This window comes from Triturus cristatus, chromosome 8 (assembly GCF_964204655.1).
Source record: "Triturus cristatus chromosome 8, aTriCri1.1, whole genome shotgun sequence".
NCBI lineage: Eukaryota > Metazoa > Chordata > Amphibia > Caudata > Salamandridae > Triturus > Triturus cristatus.
In genome coordinates this window covers 246,711,496-246,733,484 of record NC_140591.1, presented here as the reverse complement: position 1 = coordinate 246,733,484, position 21,989 = coordinate 246,711,496, and the positions used below count along the sequence as shown (strand labels likewise).

The window sequence follows — 21,989 nt, the reverse complement described above, 5'->3', positions numbered from 1 at the left end:
TAGCCTTTTATATAAGTTGGCTTTATGCATGGACTCGGACAGAACTTCTATTATATCTTTCGCCCTTATGATGGATTTATTCTTTGACCCAAAAACCTCAAGACAGCCAGAAAGTCCTCACTTATGTCTATGAAGTCGAGGGTTTTCCTTCATGTCCCACTCCTGAGGAGATGGCCTTACCGGATTACAGGACTCTAATCACTTATCTTTACTTATTCATTCTTGTTTTCTGCAGCCTTAAGAAAGCCCCAGTGCTATGAGCAACAGGTGGCGAAACACGTGTTGGGTGCACATATTATTCAGTGGTATATGTCAATAAAGCTGGATTCATGAAAACATCTTTAAAAAATAAAAGGACAAATAATGAAAGGAATCATTTTGGTTTGTTCAAAAGGAGGTCACACTTAGTCCACCTCTTACTGTGTAGTAAATATTCATTAAAATGTTCATATAAGGTACATTTCACCTAACAATCAGAACTCAGTCTAAGAAAACCGGTGACCGTCAAATTATTCAGAAATACAAGTCTATCTCATATGAAATATAATGCAGCAATAGGGGAAGGGACTTCTTCCAATGTCAAAATTGGTCTACAAATAAATGTGTGACTTATTAGAATTCCTCACCATATATCATCTATATGTCCTTACTCATTTTAACCCATTCATGTCCTAGTCAAAAGCTTGGAAAAAAGGAGGCAGAGATTAACTCAACAGAAACTGGTATGGAATGCTGCCTTGCTAGCTGGACATCAGTACTAGTTTCAATCTTCAAGGCACTAACAGATTGGATGGTGATTTGTCACAAACTCCGAACAGGACACTATTTTTGCTTTAGAACACTGACACAAATTGGTTCTCAAATACTCTAGAAATAGTTGTATAGATGTATGGTGCTACTTTCAGTGTTTGGCTATACTGTAACAACACAGAAGTGGCAAATCAAATCAGGAGACGTAGGTATAACTCTCATTCCAGCACCACCACTAAACACTGAACCACACGTAAGCATAAGGTTCACTCTAACTGAATCTTCATCCATCTCGGTCAAGTAGTAACTGAAACATACAACTATGTTGCATGCAGATGAAATTCAAGCGGAGTATATCTTATGATTCTGGCCAATTGCCCATCTCCCAGTAAGAGGAAACTATCGTTTATACAGGGCAAACACCACAAAGAGCAAATATGGTAGTGATTAGACTATCAGAAAAATTAAATCACTTACATTTTCAATACTGAAAGTGGGAAAACACTCAACAAGATGAAACTTTTTTTGAGAAATACACCTCAGGCTTACACTATGTATACTGGTGTTGTAAATCAATTTATGGGATGAGCAAAAGTAGAGTGAACTCAAGCGAAAAGAAGCAAAGGGGGCACATACACATTTTCCAGGCCTAACATTTTTTGGTAATCCAAATCTAAAGTCTACTGTCACTTCTCAAGGTTTAAAAATGGAAATTTTAAATATGTGCTTAAGCATTTTGAATTCCAAGACAGTAACTTATGTGCATAGTCCCTGCTCATGAAAAAACAAACTTGCCTTTTTGAAGTGAATACCCATAGTGCCAAAGGGATGGTGCAGCACTCTACAATTTAGAAGGGATGTGCTACTGAATTCAGAATCAGCACATAAATTATTTTTATTTACTACTAGAGAAGTCTGAAACTGCGCTTCCTTTGCATTTCTGCAGAAAGCTCATCAAAATGCATTAAAGATAGCACTCTTGGTAACTTGAGGACGTCCTTGAAAAAAAGAATAATCGCTCTATTGTTATGCTGGACTATTCAGATTCCTAGTTTGTCCCAGCAATAACAAGTAGCTATGTTATTATATGAGGTTTAATATTTGCCATACACCAAGAAGTATGTGGCAACATTATTGAAGCTCATTGTCAAGCTTAAATCTGGAAAATGTTTGTATTAACCAAAATATTCTTTTGGTAGAAATGTATCATCTGTTTAAAAAACTTTTTTTGAGCAAATGCCAATTTGTCTTAGTTTAATGCTAAGATTATAATGTATGCATGTTTATTACCCTGGTTGGCGCTAAAGATGTATCTGATTGAGTTGTCCCTCTGTTAACCAAATTCTTATTAACAAATAATGTAAATCAAAAACTAGTTTTAGACACTGGAGCCAAAGACTTTATGAGAAATGATTATTCTATAAGCACAGAAAAAACACACACAAATTTTTAAGGAAGGAAACCAAAACTAGTTAGATGAACATTTACCAAAGCGTGGGTCTAGTCTTGGATCTAGCCAAGAGGTGGATTTGTTCTTATGATTAATGTAGTAAATCTCTCCATCCTGGGTCATAGCTTGCTCCCATCCATCAGGCAGGGGGCCTGCAATATGAAAGTAATTAAATCCAGTTAGGTTCTTGTATGAGCCACATAAAAATAAAAAAGGATAAGGATCTAAAAGGCTGGACTAATGGAACATTCACTTGAAGACGCCATACAATTTACCTGCTTTGATCAATTTTAATCATATTAAAAACAGGTCACCAGAAAAGAAAGCAAGTAAAAAGTGAAAAGGAGAGAGAGTACAGAGTTGCCCACCACCACACTAATTACAGCTGCACTACTTAGATTAAAAGTGAGATAAGGACTTTAGAAACACACTGTCTGCAAAAGTGTCATTACCAATGGGTATTACAACAACTAATAACTAATAAGTAAGAAAACATGTAGTGATGCCCTATCAATACTTATGAGGTGGAGAAGATGTAGAAAAACAATTTTTCACTTTAATATCGCAATGGTATCTAAATAAGAACAAAAGATGTTACTTAGGGACTTGAGCGTTTCAGAAACTAAAGACTTTCAAAACTTCAGATCAAATGTGTGGTTACGCGCATCGACTGACATTACTCCCATTAAATGAAAAAGCCATCCAACGAAATTCTGGCAAGCAAGATCACCAAGCAGGTGAGCCGTTAACGCGGCTGCCAAGTCTTCAGTATATGACTGCTGCCATCAATTAGACTTGTGAACAAAGGAAGAAAGATACGGAAAGTTGAATGAATCACAATTGGTTCTAGTATGTTGAAAGTCAGGCTACCAAATCAATCAACTACTGTTGATTATAACACTGACCAATCGGGTAGGTTCGTTGGAAGTTTAAAAAAAGGGAACCATGATCTAGTTAATTCTGACTTTTTCTGTGAAATCCTTTCCCCCGATCTAGATTTCGAAATTCAGGGGTAGCTGCAAATCTGTGACAATCGGCAAGTCATGCAAGTTTAAACAACTGAAAGGAAACCTGCTAAGATTTGAAGGACTTTTATATTATGCTGCCACTGCATGTGTTTTACCCAAGTCCCTCCTCCCTTACAATTACATCATCAAGAATGGTAAACACAATCAAGTCACCTTCATTTGACCCAAGTCATGCTCCCTTTTATCAACTTTCAGAAAAAACAAATCACATATTCAATGGGTTAACTTTCCACATCAAGATTTCCTCCAATAGCTAATTTCAATATAGCTCAATGGTATTAGCCTCTAATACCATCAGACCTTACCGCCCTTGACAACTTAAAAGGTTGAACAATTTGTCACTCATTCCACTTCAACCAACAATAATACATTTGTAAAACTAGGTACGATACAGTTCCACTATAAAGTATGCAAAGGAGAATGGATTTTTAGGAGTGCAAAAAAACCATAGATCCATTTCCTATGCCACATTCTATTTTCCCAGCATTCAGTTTTTCCCGCCCTAATTAATTCTTCTCTTTCCAAACTTTCATTTCCTCTCATTTTTCCTTCCCTTCCATTCTCATCTTTCACCTTTTTTCTCTCTCTTCCCATTCCCGTTCCTCTTTATTTTACTCTTGTCCAGGTCCTCTCCTCCATTCCAACCAACTCTCGTGTCCTAGAACAGGAGGCTCCTATGACGTTTCTAGGCAATAAAACCACAGAAGGTGCCCTTGCCACTGCACAATGATGCGTTTTTAAGAAGTCTAATCATAGGAGCTATCTTAGATGCAAGTGTCACTTAAAAATCTGTTTTTGTGTTTGATATCTTAGAGGCCCAGGCACTGGAATTCAGACATTCTGCAGCGTGTAAGAATAGGGCACCACAGGCACCAAAGGGATTTGTAGCCCTGTAACCAACCTGCCTTTCTGGAAGACTATCCTTTAACTGCAAAATAACCTGCTTCTGGGGTATATAAGTAAGCCTTAGGCGATTGATAAGTATAAAGAGGCAATCTCAGTGAAGTCACACTTTTTTACTGCGAAAATCAGTTCTGCTAAAAACTCGGCCTGTGAACTTTTCAAAACAGTCACTGCTTTATCTAAATTTGGTGAAAGCAAACAATTCATCCCAAATACAGATTTCTGTGACAAATTAGCAGAATTGTTCTATAACAAAGTAAAAAAGGTATACAACTAGTTCTCTAGCTGCCAAACGGAGAACAAGCTGGATGAGCTGAGCCTAGGTGAGGCTAATATACAAGCTCACCTACAAAAGTTTAATCATCTAACGCCCGAACGAGTTGAGAGGCTTATACTTTCAACTAAATCAGGATCCCCACTGGACCCTTGTCCAGCCTTGGTCCTTCATATGGTCCTCAACATTATTTCAGGACAATTAGCACTCCTCCTTAACAATACTTTGGATGCTAGATGTTTCCCAAATACCTGGAAAAAATCCCTAGTACGGGCCATTTTGAAAAAACCCTCCCATGATCCCACAGAGGTTAACAATTATCAGCCTCTCTCATGTCTGCCGTTTCCATCCAACATTTTTGAAAAAGACCTTAACGAAGACCTGCTTCTTTTTCTAGAGTCCAATGATAAACTGAACCTGCACAGCATGGATTTCGGCCCTTACACAGTACAGAGTCAGCACTGGTTGCTGCCACCGAGGAGATCTGTGTCCAATTAGACGGCGGAGGAAAGACAATACGGATTCTGCTGAACCTCTTGGCCACATTTGATACGGTTAACCACCCAAGATGTGGAATGCCTATAGCCCGACGCCCGGGACATATTGTGTGGGGTCAAGGGCAACAAGTTTTCATGTGAATTTTGTCCTTGGGACAAGAAGGCCCAACCCCCTACAGCACAAACCCTTTGGCTGCCAGTTTACAGTACCACATCATAGATCAGGGGAAAGCATTGATTGCAGTTAAGGTAATATTTATGTCCATGTGTTAATACTGTTCAATCTTGTATTTATGGTTCGTTAATGCAAAGCCTTTATTATTAGGGTGAGCGCTTTGATTAAGTGTTGTAAGCTCGGACTGCAATACTAACGGACGTTCCAGTATAAAAACTTATAAACACGTTTTCAATGTTTAGCAATATGAGGCTAAGTATACTACTCAAAGAATGCTCTCTGATTAGACGCAAATATTTGCAGAAGCTTAAAAGCAAGATTGATAATTATTTGCTTTCAAAATAAAATGTTCACTAAAAATGCAAAAACCTTTTCTCTAAACTACTGTAACAATTTTGGTACCATTTCTTTGCAACATCATTCAGTAAAATGTGTTGATGTATGCTAGTATTTCACTAAAATATATATATATATATATATATAATGGAAAATCAGTGTAACCAGTTTTAATAAGGTATGGGAAACAAAAATAAACAAGCAATGGTAAAGCCAGTAGGTCTGAAATTGTTGGTCAGCCTTTTGGTTTTGTTAATGCGCGACTTGTTTTGGCATGGATTTTGTAAAACCTTATTGGTGTGGGAGTTGGGGGGCCCTCACCGCTATAACAAACACTGGCAAAAGCAAAAATTCTTTTGGTCTGAAAAAGCACACATTGCCACAGGAGTTCCTGGCACTGAAGAAAACGACTGTGTTGATATGCTCCTTGTGAAAGAACAGAATGCTGTCCCTCACAGTGAAGCTAGCTGATAGAGAGAGAGACAGATAGACAGAAATTTAATAAATACAAAAGGTCGGGGTTAACTCTAGACCAGATTAGGGGCCCAATTATTAAATAAAGTCTCAAAAGTGCACCCATGTCCTTGTATCAAGTACAGATATACTACTTTTTGTGAATTCAAAAGACTTTGCACAAGTAGGCCAAGAAATAGTATCCCAACCCTGGAAGAAGTTTTATGTTTGACATTGTCAGGAGTAACTGTCCAACCTCTCTCAGTATGGGAAAAGGATTAGAGAAGAGTTAGTGAAAACCCTTAAAACATGCAAGTTAGTAGGTTTGCACAGACTCAAATGGGCATTCCAACCCTGGAACTGTTGCCTACCACTACTTTCAGACCCAGTATGTAGATCTGCAGAAACGTGGAATTGCTAGTATTCAAACCCTACTATGGAAGGAGCCCTGGCATAATCAGAGAGGATATTTCAGAGTTCTTGTATATAACGAGATTGCTGCCATAATTGGTTGCCGCATTATATGGCACAAAAGGGACAAGTGGATTTCGTTACAGGACAAGTAGATTTATGAAGCAACCTGCCCCATGGACAAGTAGATATTTTATTAAATTCCACACCCCTGATCACCAAATACTCATCCAGGGGCTATTTGAAATAGGGATCACACGCAAAGCCTCTCACATATTAAGATCTTTTTAAACGGACAGAGAACAAACCATAGTGATGGGAGAACATAAATCTCATCCCCACGCCCTGCCATGTAGGGTGCCTCGGAACTTCACTATCTCCTACCTTGTTCAATATCTATGTTACCCATTGGCCAAACGTATTCGCTCTCACAGCTTTACTGCCATTTGTTATGCAGACGACACTCAAATAGTGGTGTCTTTATCCTCAAAGCCGAAGGACGTGGTAGATAAATTTAACAACTGTATGGTTCACATCATTAGGTGGATGCGGGACAATTTTTTAGAGTTGAATACTGACAACACCGAAGTGATACTATTCAGCAAGGATACATCCTTTTGGAACACTTCATGGTGGTCAGAAGCAGCTGGGCCTTTCCCACAGCCGGTAAAAAATCTAGGTGTTACTTTAGATGACCAGGTATCATTATCGGACCAGGTCAATTGCATTACATCATCCTGCTTTTTAACACTGAAGATCCTTAAAAAAATGTTTACCTTTCATTCCCATGGACCCAAGGAAAACAGTAATTGTTGCTTTGGTGCTATCAAAAATCGACTATTGCAAAGCCCTCTACTTAAGGGCAAACAAGAGGACTTTACGGAAGCTGCAATTACTACAAAATGCGGCTGCACGATTACTGCTCAAGATTCCCAAATTCAGTCCCGTATCCCAGAGTATTCAAGACCTGCACAGGCTTCCGGTCCAAGCAAGGATCCAATTTACGTCATTGTGCACAATACACTTCACATGCTGGACCTGCCTATCTTAGCAAGCATATCAGATGGCACGTCAGACAATGCAACCTCAGGTCATCGACAGCCTCCCTACTGGTCATTCCTCTGACAAAGACCGTAAAATGGGGTGGCAGAAGTTTTTCATTTGGCCTCTAAACTGTGGAATACTCTGCCTGTTACCTTGAGAAGTGAAGCCAACAGACAACTGTTTAGGAAATCGCTACAAACATGGCTGTTTGCACCTGAGCAATAGTTCCCATCATCTCCCTCTGTTCTAGTTTTATTGACAGCTAGCGCTAAGACGCCTTGGCATACACGCGCTTTACAAAACCTTCTTTTAATTTCTTAGAATGGAGAACAGTTGGGTCATACTCTTTTGTAATTGCTTTACAGTCAGTATATCTGGACTTGCAAGAAAGCAACAGACAGGCTACCGCAGTGCCCGACGAGCTACTTTGGCTGGCTAGACAAGCCTGCAAAATGGCAAAACTCAGGTCTCCCAGCTTTCGGCATTTCCTGCTCTGTTTATAGCCTGGATCGTAGTGTTACCACCCTGCAGGACCCTGTATCCTATATTTATCATTTACCTATCACTGGAACAGGTATGTTCCACATCCCAGGGAAAAGGGTAGTGGTAGGGCACTCTGCCCAGGACAATGGACATTCTGGGCCACATTACAAAACTGATTTTTCCAGATCGGGTTTCTGATTGCCATTACCAGGATACACACTTGCTGCTGCTATACCGATCAGCAGCATCACAACACCAAATCCAAGTATTATACTCCCAGAGGCAGAGAAAGATGAAAAGAACCAACTTAAGAACGATGCATTATAGAAACCATCCATTTCTATAACTAATTTTCACAAGATGTATGGTTTTAAAGTCATTAGCTTGCTTCTACTGATAAGACATCTCACTCAAACAACCGAATACATCCTTACAATCACGTAATCACAAACCCTATTAAAACACCTACACATTAAACATTTGATATCATACACCTTTACTTGCACCCCCATCATATGATATTCTCACAATCAAAACCGACCATCAAGAATGCACACAAACCAACATACACAAACCACATAATCCGAAGCACCACTACATTCAGGTAGACTATGACACTATCACAGCAGACCCCATTGTGACCACCATATTCTCCCCAATACACCCACACACTTGCTAGAGAGACATTTGCCATCTCACTCACATGCCATCTCTTGTTCCCCCACGATCCATCCAAGCAACCATCAATTTGTACATCCACAAATCTGCAAACAGAACCATTCATCCACTGACCCACTACTTGATTCTCCGAATGCTTCAAATGATCCTTTTAGAACTGGACACAGTGCAGAGGGGGGCTATTAGAAGAGGTAGCCATACTTCAAGCAAGCTATTGAAAACGAGATAAAAAAATTAGTTATGGCCTTGAGTACCTGGCACAAAGATGCAGATCAGGCAATCATAACACTGCACGTAACCCCATGTACCCTTAGCACACAGTCCACAGTATCACTAAGAGGCCTCCAGATGCGGAAAGTATATCCTAGTTCTGGCAGTAGTGGATGCAGCATTAGTGCAATGACCGGGGCACTGACCACAAGCTATTAGTACCAGAACTGAATACTTCTGCATGTTATCTCCAGAACTGGACAGAATGAATGAAATATCATCCCTTTAACAGGGTAAGCAGGTGAGGTCTCCTGAACTCAAAACAAAGCTTCAGATGAACTCCCAAGAACTAGAAACAGTACCACTAGATGAGGCTGCCATAAAATGCACACAATACGTCAGCGGCGGCCTTTAAATGAATTAACAGTACTTCAAATTAAGCTTCGCAAACTGGTCATTTTTCAGATATCTCTACAAAGCGGAGCACACTGCTCCTACAGAGGCCTTAACAGCAAGGTGTACAGTGGAAAGCAACCTCTTTTTGCTTCTCTTTTTATCTCCCCTATTCACTCCTCACTGGTCTTGTGTTATTGCTGATCCACTTTAACTTAAACATGATCAAGGGCTAGGAAACCTTAAGTTTTTCATTCTGGTATAAAAAGCCAATGCAAAGTCTCCAAGAGGCAGGAAGATTTCTTTAGCCTTGTAGACCACATAGCCACATAGTGTTGTGTCCACGATTTCTCAATCGCATATTTCACAGGCAATCTGCTGAACAGTCTATTACAATATTTCATCATTAATTAGGTTATGTTTTGTTCTTGGTGTTTTTTTAATAACTTTTTGGGCATCAGGTTATACTATTAGTCAAGCGATGTACAGACAGTACATTCAGAGAGTGTCGCAAAGGATTCACACCATACCGATAACAAGCAATAGCAATGGCCAAAACCAGGGGAACTGTAGCAAAGTAGGATCTGCTTTTACGGTTACCTCCACATTTTGCCTGGTGCTATGCTGTTTCTGATTAGTCTGACTGGGATCCTGCTAATCAGGAACCCAGCCTCTCTGTTTCCTCCCCTAAATTGTTATGGTAAGTACTTGAAATATTACAAACGGTTCTGTCGGGTAAACAGTATTGCTTCAAGAAAAATCATCATTTTTATGCATATCCAAACACACATGGAGACCATAAGTCATTTTTAAAGAGGCTTTATGAATTGCATCATTCATAAACAACTAAAGGCAATGGCTGTCAAATGTAAACCATAGTTGTGACAAAGTGGCGTGAAGTGACATAAAGTGCTCAGTGCTCTGGTGAAAAGTGCGTAATATATACAGTGTAATTTTTGCAGGATAAAAATAATTTGCAAAGGTCAGTCTGAGCGAATGATCAAAACAAACTGCAAGTCGATCAAATCAGTCTTTTATGCAGAGTATTTCAACTGATCCTTCAATAAGTGTCGACGTTTCAACCCAAGATAGCGTAGTTCGCTAGTCAAAGCGGGTCTTCATCAGGACGGGGATAGACAGCCTATGAAATAGTAATGCATATGGTCAGGTGCGTTTAAAAGACTGAATGGCGTCTATAATTGCGCATGCAGGGTGAGGACTCACCAGATTACGCAAACCCAATGTTCCTTGAAGGGCGATGTGAAATGGAGAGGCAAGAGCAATGGTATCCTGTTCTCCCTGATTAAAAATAATAATAAAATGGGATAAGTGGCCCTATCGTGGCTAAGAGAATGATCAAATCAGTGTGGTAATATGGAAGGACTTACTTAGAAGTCTGCGTGAGTTCCGTTCAAAATTTGGAACGTGTCCGCGTAGGGGAACGGATCGTCCTTTGCGGGAGTTTGGTATTCAGACGAATGATTTACTATAAAAAAATTTAAGTTAAACTTAGTCAGGAGTTCGAGTCAACACAGACAGGCGGCTGATTCATCAAGGGGGAGGAGAAGGCGTGCACTCACCATCTAGTGTCTGTAATTCGTGTGCGATCAGAGGCGCGCAGGCAAACGTCCTGTCATTCGCGAGGTCTGTCAGCGAATGTGACAAGCACTGTCAATTAAATAAGTAAGGAAAAGCACCGAATTTGGCGCGTGAGGCCGCGTCATCTTTCGGTTGCTTTGGAAACGCTCGTGACTCGGAACACTGAGTCCTGATTGGTTTTGATGGCGGGTCATGATAGGCTAAAAGGAACGTTGTTATGGTAACGTCAAACTAGTTACTAGCGCTGTCACTTTAGGCATTCAGAATTCCCTATACTTGGCTTAGCTTTATTGCAATACATCCAATACCTTGAGATGGTGGGCACACCTTTCACCAAGAATTGTATTTATTTATTTAATATTTATTTAATTTTTTTACCTTTCCATGTATACCAGTCAGATGCGTCATAACCACCTGTATATCTGTGATATGTACATAATCCTAACATTGCCAAATGCTCACATGAACCAAATGTTAGCCCGATAGCCATTTGTGTGTAATTTATTGTATCATCTCCACCAATGCCTCCTAAACACCAAATGTATGTATACATTTTGAACAATTGCAGCAAAATCCTCATTGTGCCCGCACGTTTTGCTTTCCTATGCACTGTTTATCGATTGATTTCCGCCTTATTTCCTAATCATTGTTTAAGCTCCAATTCAATTCTTTTATTGACATCGCCCCATTCTGATTACACACACCGGGGCTCCCAGTAACCCGAGTTTGAAGTTACCACGTCCATTCTATCCAATCGAGATCCGCCACCTCACAATGACCCAGTGATTTGACTCAAGAGCGTTTCCTTGTATTAGACACATGACGCACTGAGTAACAAGTTGGATGTTACCATAACAACGTTCATTCTAGCCCATTATGATCCGCCATTAAACCCTATCAGGACTCTGAGTCTAGCGCGTTTCCAAGCAACTGACGGATGACGCGGCCTCACGTGTCTAATCCGGTGCATTTCCTTGCCCAGTCAATTGACAGCGCTAGTAACTAGTTTGACGTTACCATAACAACGTTCCTTTTAGCCTATCATGACCCGCCATCAAAACCAATCAGGACTCAGTGTTCCGAGTCACGAGCGTTTCCAAAGCAACCGAAAGATGACGCGGCCTCACGCGCCAAATTCGGTGCTTTTCCTTACTTATTTAATTGACAGTGCTTGTCACATTCGCTGACAGACCTCGCGAATGACAGGACGTTTGCCTGCGCGCCTCTGATCGCACACGAATTACAGACACTAGATGGTGAGTGCACGCCTTCTCCTCCCCCTTGATGAATCAGCCGCCTGTCTGTGTTGACTCGAACTCCTGACTAAGTTTAACTTAAATTTTTTTATAGTAAATCATTCGTCTGAATACCAAACTCCCGCAAAGGACGATCCGTTCCCCTACGCGGACACGTTCCAAATTTTGAACGGAACTCACGCAGACTTCTAAGTAAGTCCTTCCATATTACCACACTGATTTGATCATTCTCTTAGCCACGATAGGGCCACTTATCCCATTTTATTATTATTTTTAATCAGGGAGAACAGGATACCATTGCTCTTGCCTCTCCATTTCACATCGCCCTTCAAGGAACATTGGGTTTGCGTAATCTGGTGAGTCCTCACCCTGCATGCGCAATTATAGACGCCATTCAGTCTTTTAAACGCACCTGACCATATGCATTACTATTTCATAGGCTGTCTATCCCCGTCCTGATGAAGACCCGCTTTGACTAGCGAACTACGCTATCTTGGGTTGAAACGTCGACACTTATTGAAGGATCAGTTGAAATACTCTGCATAAAAGACTGATTTGATCGACTTGCAGTTTGTTTTGATCATTCGCTCAGACTGACCTTTGCAAATTATTTTTATCCTGCAAAAATTACACTGTATATATTACGCACTTTTCACCAGAGCACTGAGCACTTTATGTCACTTCACGCCACTTTGTCACAACTATGGTTTACATTTGACAGCCATTGCCTTTAGTTGTTTATGAATGATGCAATTCATAAAGCCTCTTTAAAAATGACTTATGGTCTCCATGTGTGTTTGGATATGCATAAAAATGATGATTTTTCTTGAAGCAATACTGTTTACCCGACAGAACCGTTTGTAATATTTTGATTATCCGCCCAGGTTCTGAGGGATACTGGGTTACCCCATTTTGATATTTTCAAGTTGAGTGCAGGTACATACCTGCGAGGGTTTCTAACTCTCATTCGTTGTTTTGTAATTTGCTTATTGTACTGTGTGTTATTTGTTCTTATTTTTATTTTTTGTATTGTTTACCATTTCAAAAATTTTTTAGTATGTCTGAAAGAGAAACTTTATCATATACGGAAGACTATATAGCTAAACTGATACAAGATCAAGGTGCTTCTAGCTTCCTTCTAGGCTCTGACAGAGTGTCAGCAGATTCAGGTCTCAACGAGAAACTAGCCAAAATCGAAAGACTCGAAAAGAAACTAATTAGAGCCCGCCTTCATGGGCATGTCCTAACCAAGTATTTGTCCTCAAATATAATTCCCAAGGGATTGCAAGTACGCAACGAACCAGCAATCTTTATAGATATCCCCAAGTTTAGGGAAGGATTCAGCTACGTGGCCAATAACTGCTCCAGACACTGGATGGTTCTAGGTGTAGAGACAGCTATTGAGTACGTCAAAAAACTTACACAAGAAATCGCTGACCTTAAGAAGGAGATTCTTGAGGACAGAGCTCTTACTAATGCTAGAGAAGCTCTAGAGCGGGCAGAGAAAACATTGGCAGAATTTAACACAGTCACACTTAATAGGAAGTTGGATAAACTAGCAAAGGATATAAGAGGCTACGATAAGAACAACACATATCCTTACCTATCTGACGATTACTATCAGCAAGATAGCCAAGGCTTCTTCTCAAACAAAAGCAGACAGGGCCCTAGGAGATTTAAAACCTTCTCAGATTCCTCCTTTGGTAGTGGCTCTGATACCGACATTGATAGACCCTCCACCAGCTATCAAGGTAACCAAGTCAACCAAGGCCCCAATTTTTTAGGGGAAGGCTACCGCCAAACCAACAGGGGCGGGGGCAGAGCACAGAATTGGGAAAGACCAAGAGGTTGGAACAGAGGCAGGAATACACAACAAGGGACATCACGGGTACGCTTCTACCAACCAGAAACACACGGGGAAATATCTACCCGGAGACAAACATACAGGTGGTAAACAGTTGTAGCCCGAGGGTAGACTTTCTTACACAGAATACGACAACCACTATTCAGATATACAGTACTCCAACCACCACTGAATACCAGAGAAATAGTGCCAACACTCAGACACAGAGTAACACTGATAACATGAACAGCGAAGCATTGCTAGCGAACTCTGACAATACCAATCTCAGAACACTGATTGATGGGACATATCAGAGTATGATAAGTATAGCCATGGAACAGAGTACTGACAGCGGATCACATGAGACAGTTGCAGCCAACAATGCTGGCACAGAAGACACCATAGCACCACCGAGAGCTTTAATTGACAATATTGGAGCAACAGATCAGATCGGGGTTTCAAATAATCTCTGTGTAACTAATCAGAAAGAACCCATAATAAATTTGTCCACACATAACTTGACCGATGCTGAGAGAAATGTTCTCATTAAAGGACTATCTTTTGTGCCTACTGTCATACCTGATTCCTTTCAAGTGAAATTAGAGCTCCAGCAACTCTTTCGCAAAATCAGGCTGAAATATTACTTCAGTAAAAATTCTTTCAACCCAACACCGGCAGCGACAAATTTTAGGCCAGCTTCAACCTTCACCCCAAATGCTTACCAAATGAGTGAAAAAATTCTAGCATTTGAAAAGATTGTCCTTCACGAAACAATGCAAATTTTGGATGAAAGGAAATACATCCAATTTAACATTGACAAGGAAGAAAAGCAGGCATTACGTTCCCTGAGCAGCAACAACGCAATCATCATAAAAGCAGCTGATAAGGGTGGAGCAGTGGTCTTACAGAACATTCAAGACTATGTGGAGGAAATTGAACAACAACTGGGAGATCCAGAAAGTTACCAATTAATAAGAAAAGATCCAACACCAACTCTACAATCAATGATACAACAGGCAACCAAACATGGACTTGACTGCGGCTTCCTGAGCAAACATGAACATGACTTCTTAAACAACAAAGAACCCCGTATACCAACAATTTACACGCTACCCAAGGTGCATAAACGACTATTGAAACCACCAGGCAGACCGATTGTTTCTGGTTGTGGCTCAATCTTGGAACCATTGAATAAATTCATAGATCATTTCTTGCAACCATTGGTACCCAAAACGAAATCCTACGTAAGAGATACTATGCACATTATCCAATTGCTGGAGGGGCAGGAATTTGATCCACAAACACAACTGCTGGTCACATTGGATGTCTCCTCACTATATACCTCAATCCCCCAAGACAAAGCCTTGGAAGTTATCAGAACCGTCCTGGATGAACGAGAGAGACCCCATTGGATCCCGACCGATTTCTTGATTATACTCTTGGAGATCGCAATGAAAAAGAATTATTTTATCTTTCAGAAACATTTCTACTACCAGTGCAAAGGAGTGGCGATGGGAGCCACATATGCGCCGAGCCTGGCAAATATCTTTATGGATAACTACGAGGAGGAACATCTGTACAGTCTCCAAAACCCATTTCTAAACCAGATTACCATTTGGAAACGTTACATTGACGATGTCATCATGGTATGGTCCGGTGACAGAATGGAACTTAATAACTTCCATGAGTGGCTCAATACTAGGTCAAATGATATACAATTCACTATGACCACCAACAACGAGTCAATCGACTTCCTGGATCTCACCTTTCGAGTGGAGGAAGGACTCATCTACTGTGATCTCTACCGCAAACCCTTGGAGCGAAACACACTATTAAGATATAACTCACATCACCCCCGCAATCTGAGAGACAACTTGCCCTACGGACAGTACCTGAGACTAAGAAGAAATTGTACCCGTAGAGTGGATTACTTCAAAGAATCAGATGTCCTCACAAACCGATTGAGGGAGAGAGGCTACCCGATGGGTCTTCTGAAAAGAGCGAAGAAACGTGCCTGGTACTGTCCTAGAGAACAGCTGTTAGAGGTCAAAGCTAAAAACACCATAAACAACAACATCGTTTGCGTCACAACATTCAACACAAGGAGCAATGACATCAAAAGAATCGTGAAAAAGTACTGGAATCTGGTAGCGAGTGAATTGTTGATCCAGCAAGACCCTATCTTTGCATTCAAGCGGGGTAAAAACATTAAAGACTCACTAGTACGAGCCTTCCTTGAACCACCCAAACAACCAGACCTGAGAAACTATTTTGGACTGCCACCATTGTCGGGACACCACAAGTGTGGGCAATGCAAAGCATGCGACCTCTGCCAGGAGGGGAACTATTTTAGTTATGGAAATAAAACGTACAAATTGCCCCAATTCACCAACTGTAATAGCTCGCAAGTTATCTACGCCATCATTTGTCCCTGTGGCCTTATTTATGTAGGTCAAACAATTCAGAAAGCAAAAGCCAGAATCCTCCAACATACAAGCAGGATTAGGTGTAAAGTACAAGGAGCGCCCATGGTTGAGCATTTCGTAACACACAATCACCCCTCTGACAGCATCAAATGGTGGATCCTAGAGAAAGTCAGCCCCAATGTTAGGGGTGGTGCGATTTCTGGGACCCTAAACTATAAAGAATGTAGGTGGATCCATTTGCTTAACTCTGTACAGACTGGGTTGAACGAAATTGAAGAGACGGCAAAACAGATGGGGCAACTTTAGTCTATATCTCCAGTACCATGGGTAAAACTGTAACAAGAATCCCGCGTACATACCCCCATGTTTTGGTCACACATGACACAGACCAGGTTGTGCCACACTTTAGGCATTCAGAATTCCCTATACTTGGCTTAGCTTTATTGCAATACATCCAATACCTTGAGATGGTGGGCACACCTTTCACCAAGAATTGTATTTATTTATTTAATATTTATTTAATTTTTTTACCTTTCCATGTATACCAGTCAGATGCGTCATAACCACCTGTATATCTGTGATATGTACATAATCCTAACATTGCCAAATGCTCACATGAACCAAATGTTAGCCCGATAGCCATTTGTGTGTAATTTATTGTATCATCTCCACCAATGCCTCCTAAACACCAAATGTATGTATACATTTTGAACAATTGCAGCAAAATCCTCATTGTGCCCGCACGTTTTGCTTTCCTATGCACTGTTTATCGATTGATTTCCGCCTTATTTCCTAATCATTGTTTAAGCTCCAATTCAATTCTTTTATTGACATCGCCCCATTCTGATTACACACACCGGGGCTCCCAGTAACCCGAGTTTGAAGTTACCACGTCCATTCTATCCAATCGAGATCCGCCACCTCACAATGACCCAGTGATTTGACTCAAGAGCGTTTCCTTGTATTAGACACATGACGCACTGAGTAACAAGTTGGATGTTACCATAACAACGTTCATTCTAGCCCATTATGATCCGCCATTAAACCCTATCAGGACTCTGAGTCTAGCGCGTTTCCAAGCAACTGACGGATGACGCGGCCTCACGTGTCTAATCCGGTGCATTTCCTTGCCCAGTCAATTGACAGCGCTAGTAACTAGTTTGACGTTACCATAACAACGTTCCTTTTAGCCTATCATGACCCGCCATCAAAACCAATCAGGACTCAGTGTTCCGAGTCACGAGCGTTTCCAAAGCAACCGAAAGATGACGCGGCCTCACGCGCCAAATTCGGTGCTTTTCCTTACTTATTTAATTGACAGTGCTTGTCACATTCGCTGACAGACCTCGCGAATGACAGGACGTTTGCCTGCGCGCCTCTGATCGCACACGAATTACAGACACTAGATGGTGAGTGCACGCCTTCTCCTCCCCCTTGATGAATCAGCCGCCTGTCTGTGTTGACTCGAACTCCTGACTAAGTTTAACTTAAATTTTTTTATAGTAAATCATTCGTCTGAATACCAAACTCCCGCAAAGGACGATCCGTTCCCCTACGCGGACACGTTCCAAATTTTGAACGGAACTCACGCAGACTTCTAAGTAAGTCCTTCCATATTACCACACTGATTTGATCATTCTCTTAGCCACGATAGGGCCACTTATCCCATTTTATTATTATTTTTAATCAGGGAGAACAGGATACCATTGCTCTTGCCTCTCCATTTCACATCGCCCTTCAAGGAACATTGGGTTTGCGTAATCTGGTGAGTCCTCACCCTGCATGCGCAATTATAGACGCCATTCAGTCTTTTAAACGCACCTGACCATATGCATTACTATTTCATAGGCTGTCTATCCCCGTCCTGATGAAGACCCGCTTTGACTAGCGAACTACGCTATCTTGGGTTGAAACGTCGACACTTATTGAAGGATCAGTTGAAATACTCTGCATAAAAGACTGATTTGATCGACTTGCAGTTTGTTTTGATCATTCGCTCAGACTGACCTTTGCAAATTATTTTTATCCTGCAAAAATTACACTGTATATATTACGCACTTTTCACCAGAGCACTGAGCACTTTATGTCACTTCACGCCACTTTGTCACAACTATGGTTTACATTTGACAGCCATTGCCTTTAGTTGTTTATGAATGATGCAATTCATAAAGCCTCTTTAAAAATGACTTATGGTCTCCATGTGTGTTTGGATATGCATAAAAATGATGATTTTTCTTGAAGCAATACTGTTTACCCGACAGAACCGTTTGTAATATTTTGATTATCCGCCCAGGTTCTGAGGGATACTGGGTTACCCCATTTTGATATTTTCAAGTTGAGTGCAGGTACATACCTGCGAGGGTTTCTAACTCTCATTCGTTGTTTTGTAATTTGCTTATTGTACTGTGTGTTATTTGTTCTTATTTTTATTTTTTGTATTGTTTACCATTTCAAAAATTTTTTAGTATGTCTGAAAGAGAAACTTTATCATATACGGAAGACTATATAGCTAAACTGATACAAGATCAAGGTGCTTCTAGCTTCCTTCTAGGCTCTGACAGAGTGTCAGCAGATTCAGGTCTCAACGAGAAACTAGCCAAAATCGAAAGACTCGAAAAGAAACTAATTAGAGCCCGCCTTCATGGGCATGTCCTAACCAAGTATTTGTCCTCAAATATAATTCCCGAGGGATTGCAAGTACGCAACGAACCAGCAATCTTTATAGATATCCCCAAGTTTAGGGAAGGATTCAGCTACGTGGCCAATAACTGCTCCAGACACTGGATGGTTCTAGGTGTAGAGACAGCTATTGAGTACGTCAAAAAACTTACACAAGAAATCGCTGACCGTAAGAAGGAGATTCTTGAGGACAGAGCTCTTACTAATGCTAGAGAAGCTCTAGAGCGGGCAGAGAAAACATTGGCAGAATTTAACACAGTCACACTTAATAGGAAGTTGGATAAACTAGCAAAGGATATAAGAGGCTACGATAAGAACAACACATATCCTTACCTATCTGACGATTACTATCAGCAAGATAGCCAAGGCTTCTTCTCAAACAAAAGCAGACAGGGCCCTAGGAGATTTAAAACCTTCTCAGATTCCTCCTTTGGTAGTGGCTCTGATACCGACATTGATAGACCCTCCACCAGCTATCAAGGTAACCAAGTCAACCAAGGCCCCAATTTTTTAGGGGAAGGCTACCGCCAAACCAACAGGGGCGGGGGCAGAGCACAGAATTGGGAAAGACCAAGAGGTTGGAACAGAGGCAGGAATACACAACAAGGGACATCACGGGTACGCTTCTACCAACCAGAAACACACGGGGAAATATCTACCCGGAGACAAACATACAGGTGGTAAACAGTTGTAGCCCGAGGGTAGACTTTCTTACACAGAATACGACAACCACTATTCAGATATACAGTACTCCAACCACCACTGAATACCAGAGAAATAGTGCCAACACTCAGACACAGAGTAACACTGATAACATGAACAGCGAAGCATTGCTAGCGAACTCTGACAATACCAATCTCAGAACACTGATTGATGGGACATATCAGAGTATGATAAGTATAGCCATGGAACAGAGTACTGACAGCGGATCACATGAGACAGTTGCAGCCAACAATGCTGGCACAGAAGACACCATAGCACCACCGAGAGCTTTAATTGACAATATTGGAGCAACAGATCAGATCGGGGTTTCAAATAATCTCTGTGTAACTAATCAGAAAGAACCCATAATAAATTTGTCCACACATAACTTGACCGATGCTGAGAGAAATGTTCTCATTAAAGGACTATCTTTTGTGCCTACTGTCATACCTGATTCCTTTCAAGTGAAATTAGAGCTCCAGCAATTCTTTCGCAAAATCAGGCTGAAATATTACTTCAGTAAAAATTCTTTCAACCCAACACCGGCAGCGACAAATTTTAGGCCAGCTTCAACCTTCACCCCAAATGCTTACCAAATGAGTGAAAAAATTCTAGCATTTGAAAAGATTGTCCTTCACGAAACAATGCAAATTTTGGATGAAAGGAAATACATCCAATTTAACATTGACAAGGAAGAAAAGCAGGCATTACGTTCCCTGAGCAGCAACAACGCAATCATCATAAAAGCAGCTGATAAGGGTGGAGCAGTGGTCTTACAGAACATTCAAGACTATGTGGAGGAAATTGAACAACAACTGGGAGATCCAGAAAGTTACCAATTAATAAGAAAAGATCCAACACCAACTCTACAATCAATGATACAACAGGCAACCAAACATGGACTTGACTGCGGCTTCCTGAGCAAACATGAACATGACTTCTTAAACAACAAAGAACCCCGTATACCAACAATTTACACGCTACCCAAGGTGCATAAACGACTATTGAAACCACCAGGCAGACCGATTGTTTCTGGTTGTGGCTCAATCTTGGAACCATTGAATAAATTCATAGATCATTTCTTGCAACCATTGGTACCCAAAACGAAATCCTACGTAAGAGATACTATGCACATTATCCAATTGCTGGAGGGGCAGGAATTTGATCCACAAACACAACTGCTGGTCACATTGGATGTCTCCTCACTATATACCTCAATCCCCCAAGACAAAGCCTTGGAAGTTATCAGAACCGTCCTGGATGAACGAGAGAGACCCCATTGGATCCCGACCGATTTCTTGATTATACTCTTGGAGATCGCAATGAAAAAGAATTATTTTATCTTTCAGAAACATTTCTACTACCAGTGCAAAGGAGTGGCGATGGGAGCCACATATGCGCCGAGCCTGGCAAATATCTTTATGGATAACTACGAGGAGGAACATCTGTACAGTCTCCAAAACCCATTTCTAAACCAGATTACCATTTGGAAACGTTACATTGACGATGTCATCATGGTATGGTCCGGTGACAGAATGGAACTTAATAACTTCCATGAGTGGCTCAATACTAGGTCAAATGATATACAATTCACTATGACCACCAACAACGAGTCAATCGACTTCCTGGATCTCACCTTTCGAGTGGAGGAAGGACTCATCTACTGTGATCTCTACCGCAAACCCTTGGAGCGAAACACACTATTAAGATATAACTCACATCACCCCCGCAATCTGAGAGACAACTTGCCCTACGGACAGTACCTGAGACTAAGAAGAAATTGTACCCGTAGAGTGGATTACTTCAAAGAATCAGATGTCCTCACAAACCGATTGAGGGAGAGAGGCTACCCGATGGGTCTTCTGAAAAGAGCGAAGAAACGTGCCTGGTACTGTCCTAGAGAACAGCTGTTAGAGGTCAAAGCTAAAAACACCATAAACAACAACATCGTTTGCGTCACAACATTCAACACAAGGAGCAATGACATCAAAAGAATCGTGAAAAAGTACTGGAATCTGGTAGCGAGTGAATTGTTGATCCAGCAAGACCCTATCTTTGCATTCAAGCGGGGTAAAAACATTAAAGACTCACTAGTACGAGCCTTCCTTGAACCACCCAAACAACCAGACCTGAGAAACTATTTTGGACTGCCACCATTGTCGGGACACCACAAGTGTGGGCAATGCAAAGCATGCGACCTCTGCCAGGAGGGGAACTATTTTAGTTATGGAAATAAAACGTACAAATTGCCCCAATTCACCAACTGTAATAGCTCGCAAGTTATCTACGCCATCATTTGTCCCTGTGGCCTTATTTATGTAGGTCAAACAATTCAGAAAGCAAAAGCCAGAATCCTCCAACATACAAGCAGGATTAGGTGTAAAGTACAAGGAGCGCCC

General features: G+C 41.1%; 1 protein-coding gene across 4 annotated transcripts in view; it reads right to left on the bottom strand.

Annotated features, from left to right (window-relative positions):
* YAP1 (Yes1 associated transcriptional regulator) overlaps positions 1-21,989 on the bottom strand; it is a 263,203-nt gene that overhangs the window by 113,995 nt on the left and 127,219 nt on the right. For 2 of the 4 annotated variants that reach the window (XM_085621442.1, XM_085621441.1), the window contains exon 4: positions 2,239-2,352. The exons of the other annotated variants lie outside the window; for them this stretch is intronic. In XM_085621442.1, the coding sequence (XP_085477568.1) occupies positions 2,239-2,352 (114 nt within the window). The remainder of the gene's footprint in view (positions 1-2,238; positions 2,353-21,989) is intronic. 4 annotated transcript variants of the gene reach the window in all.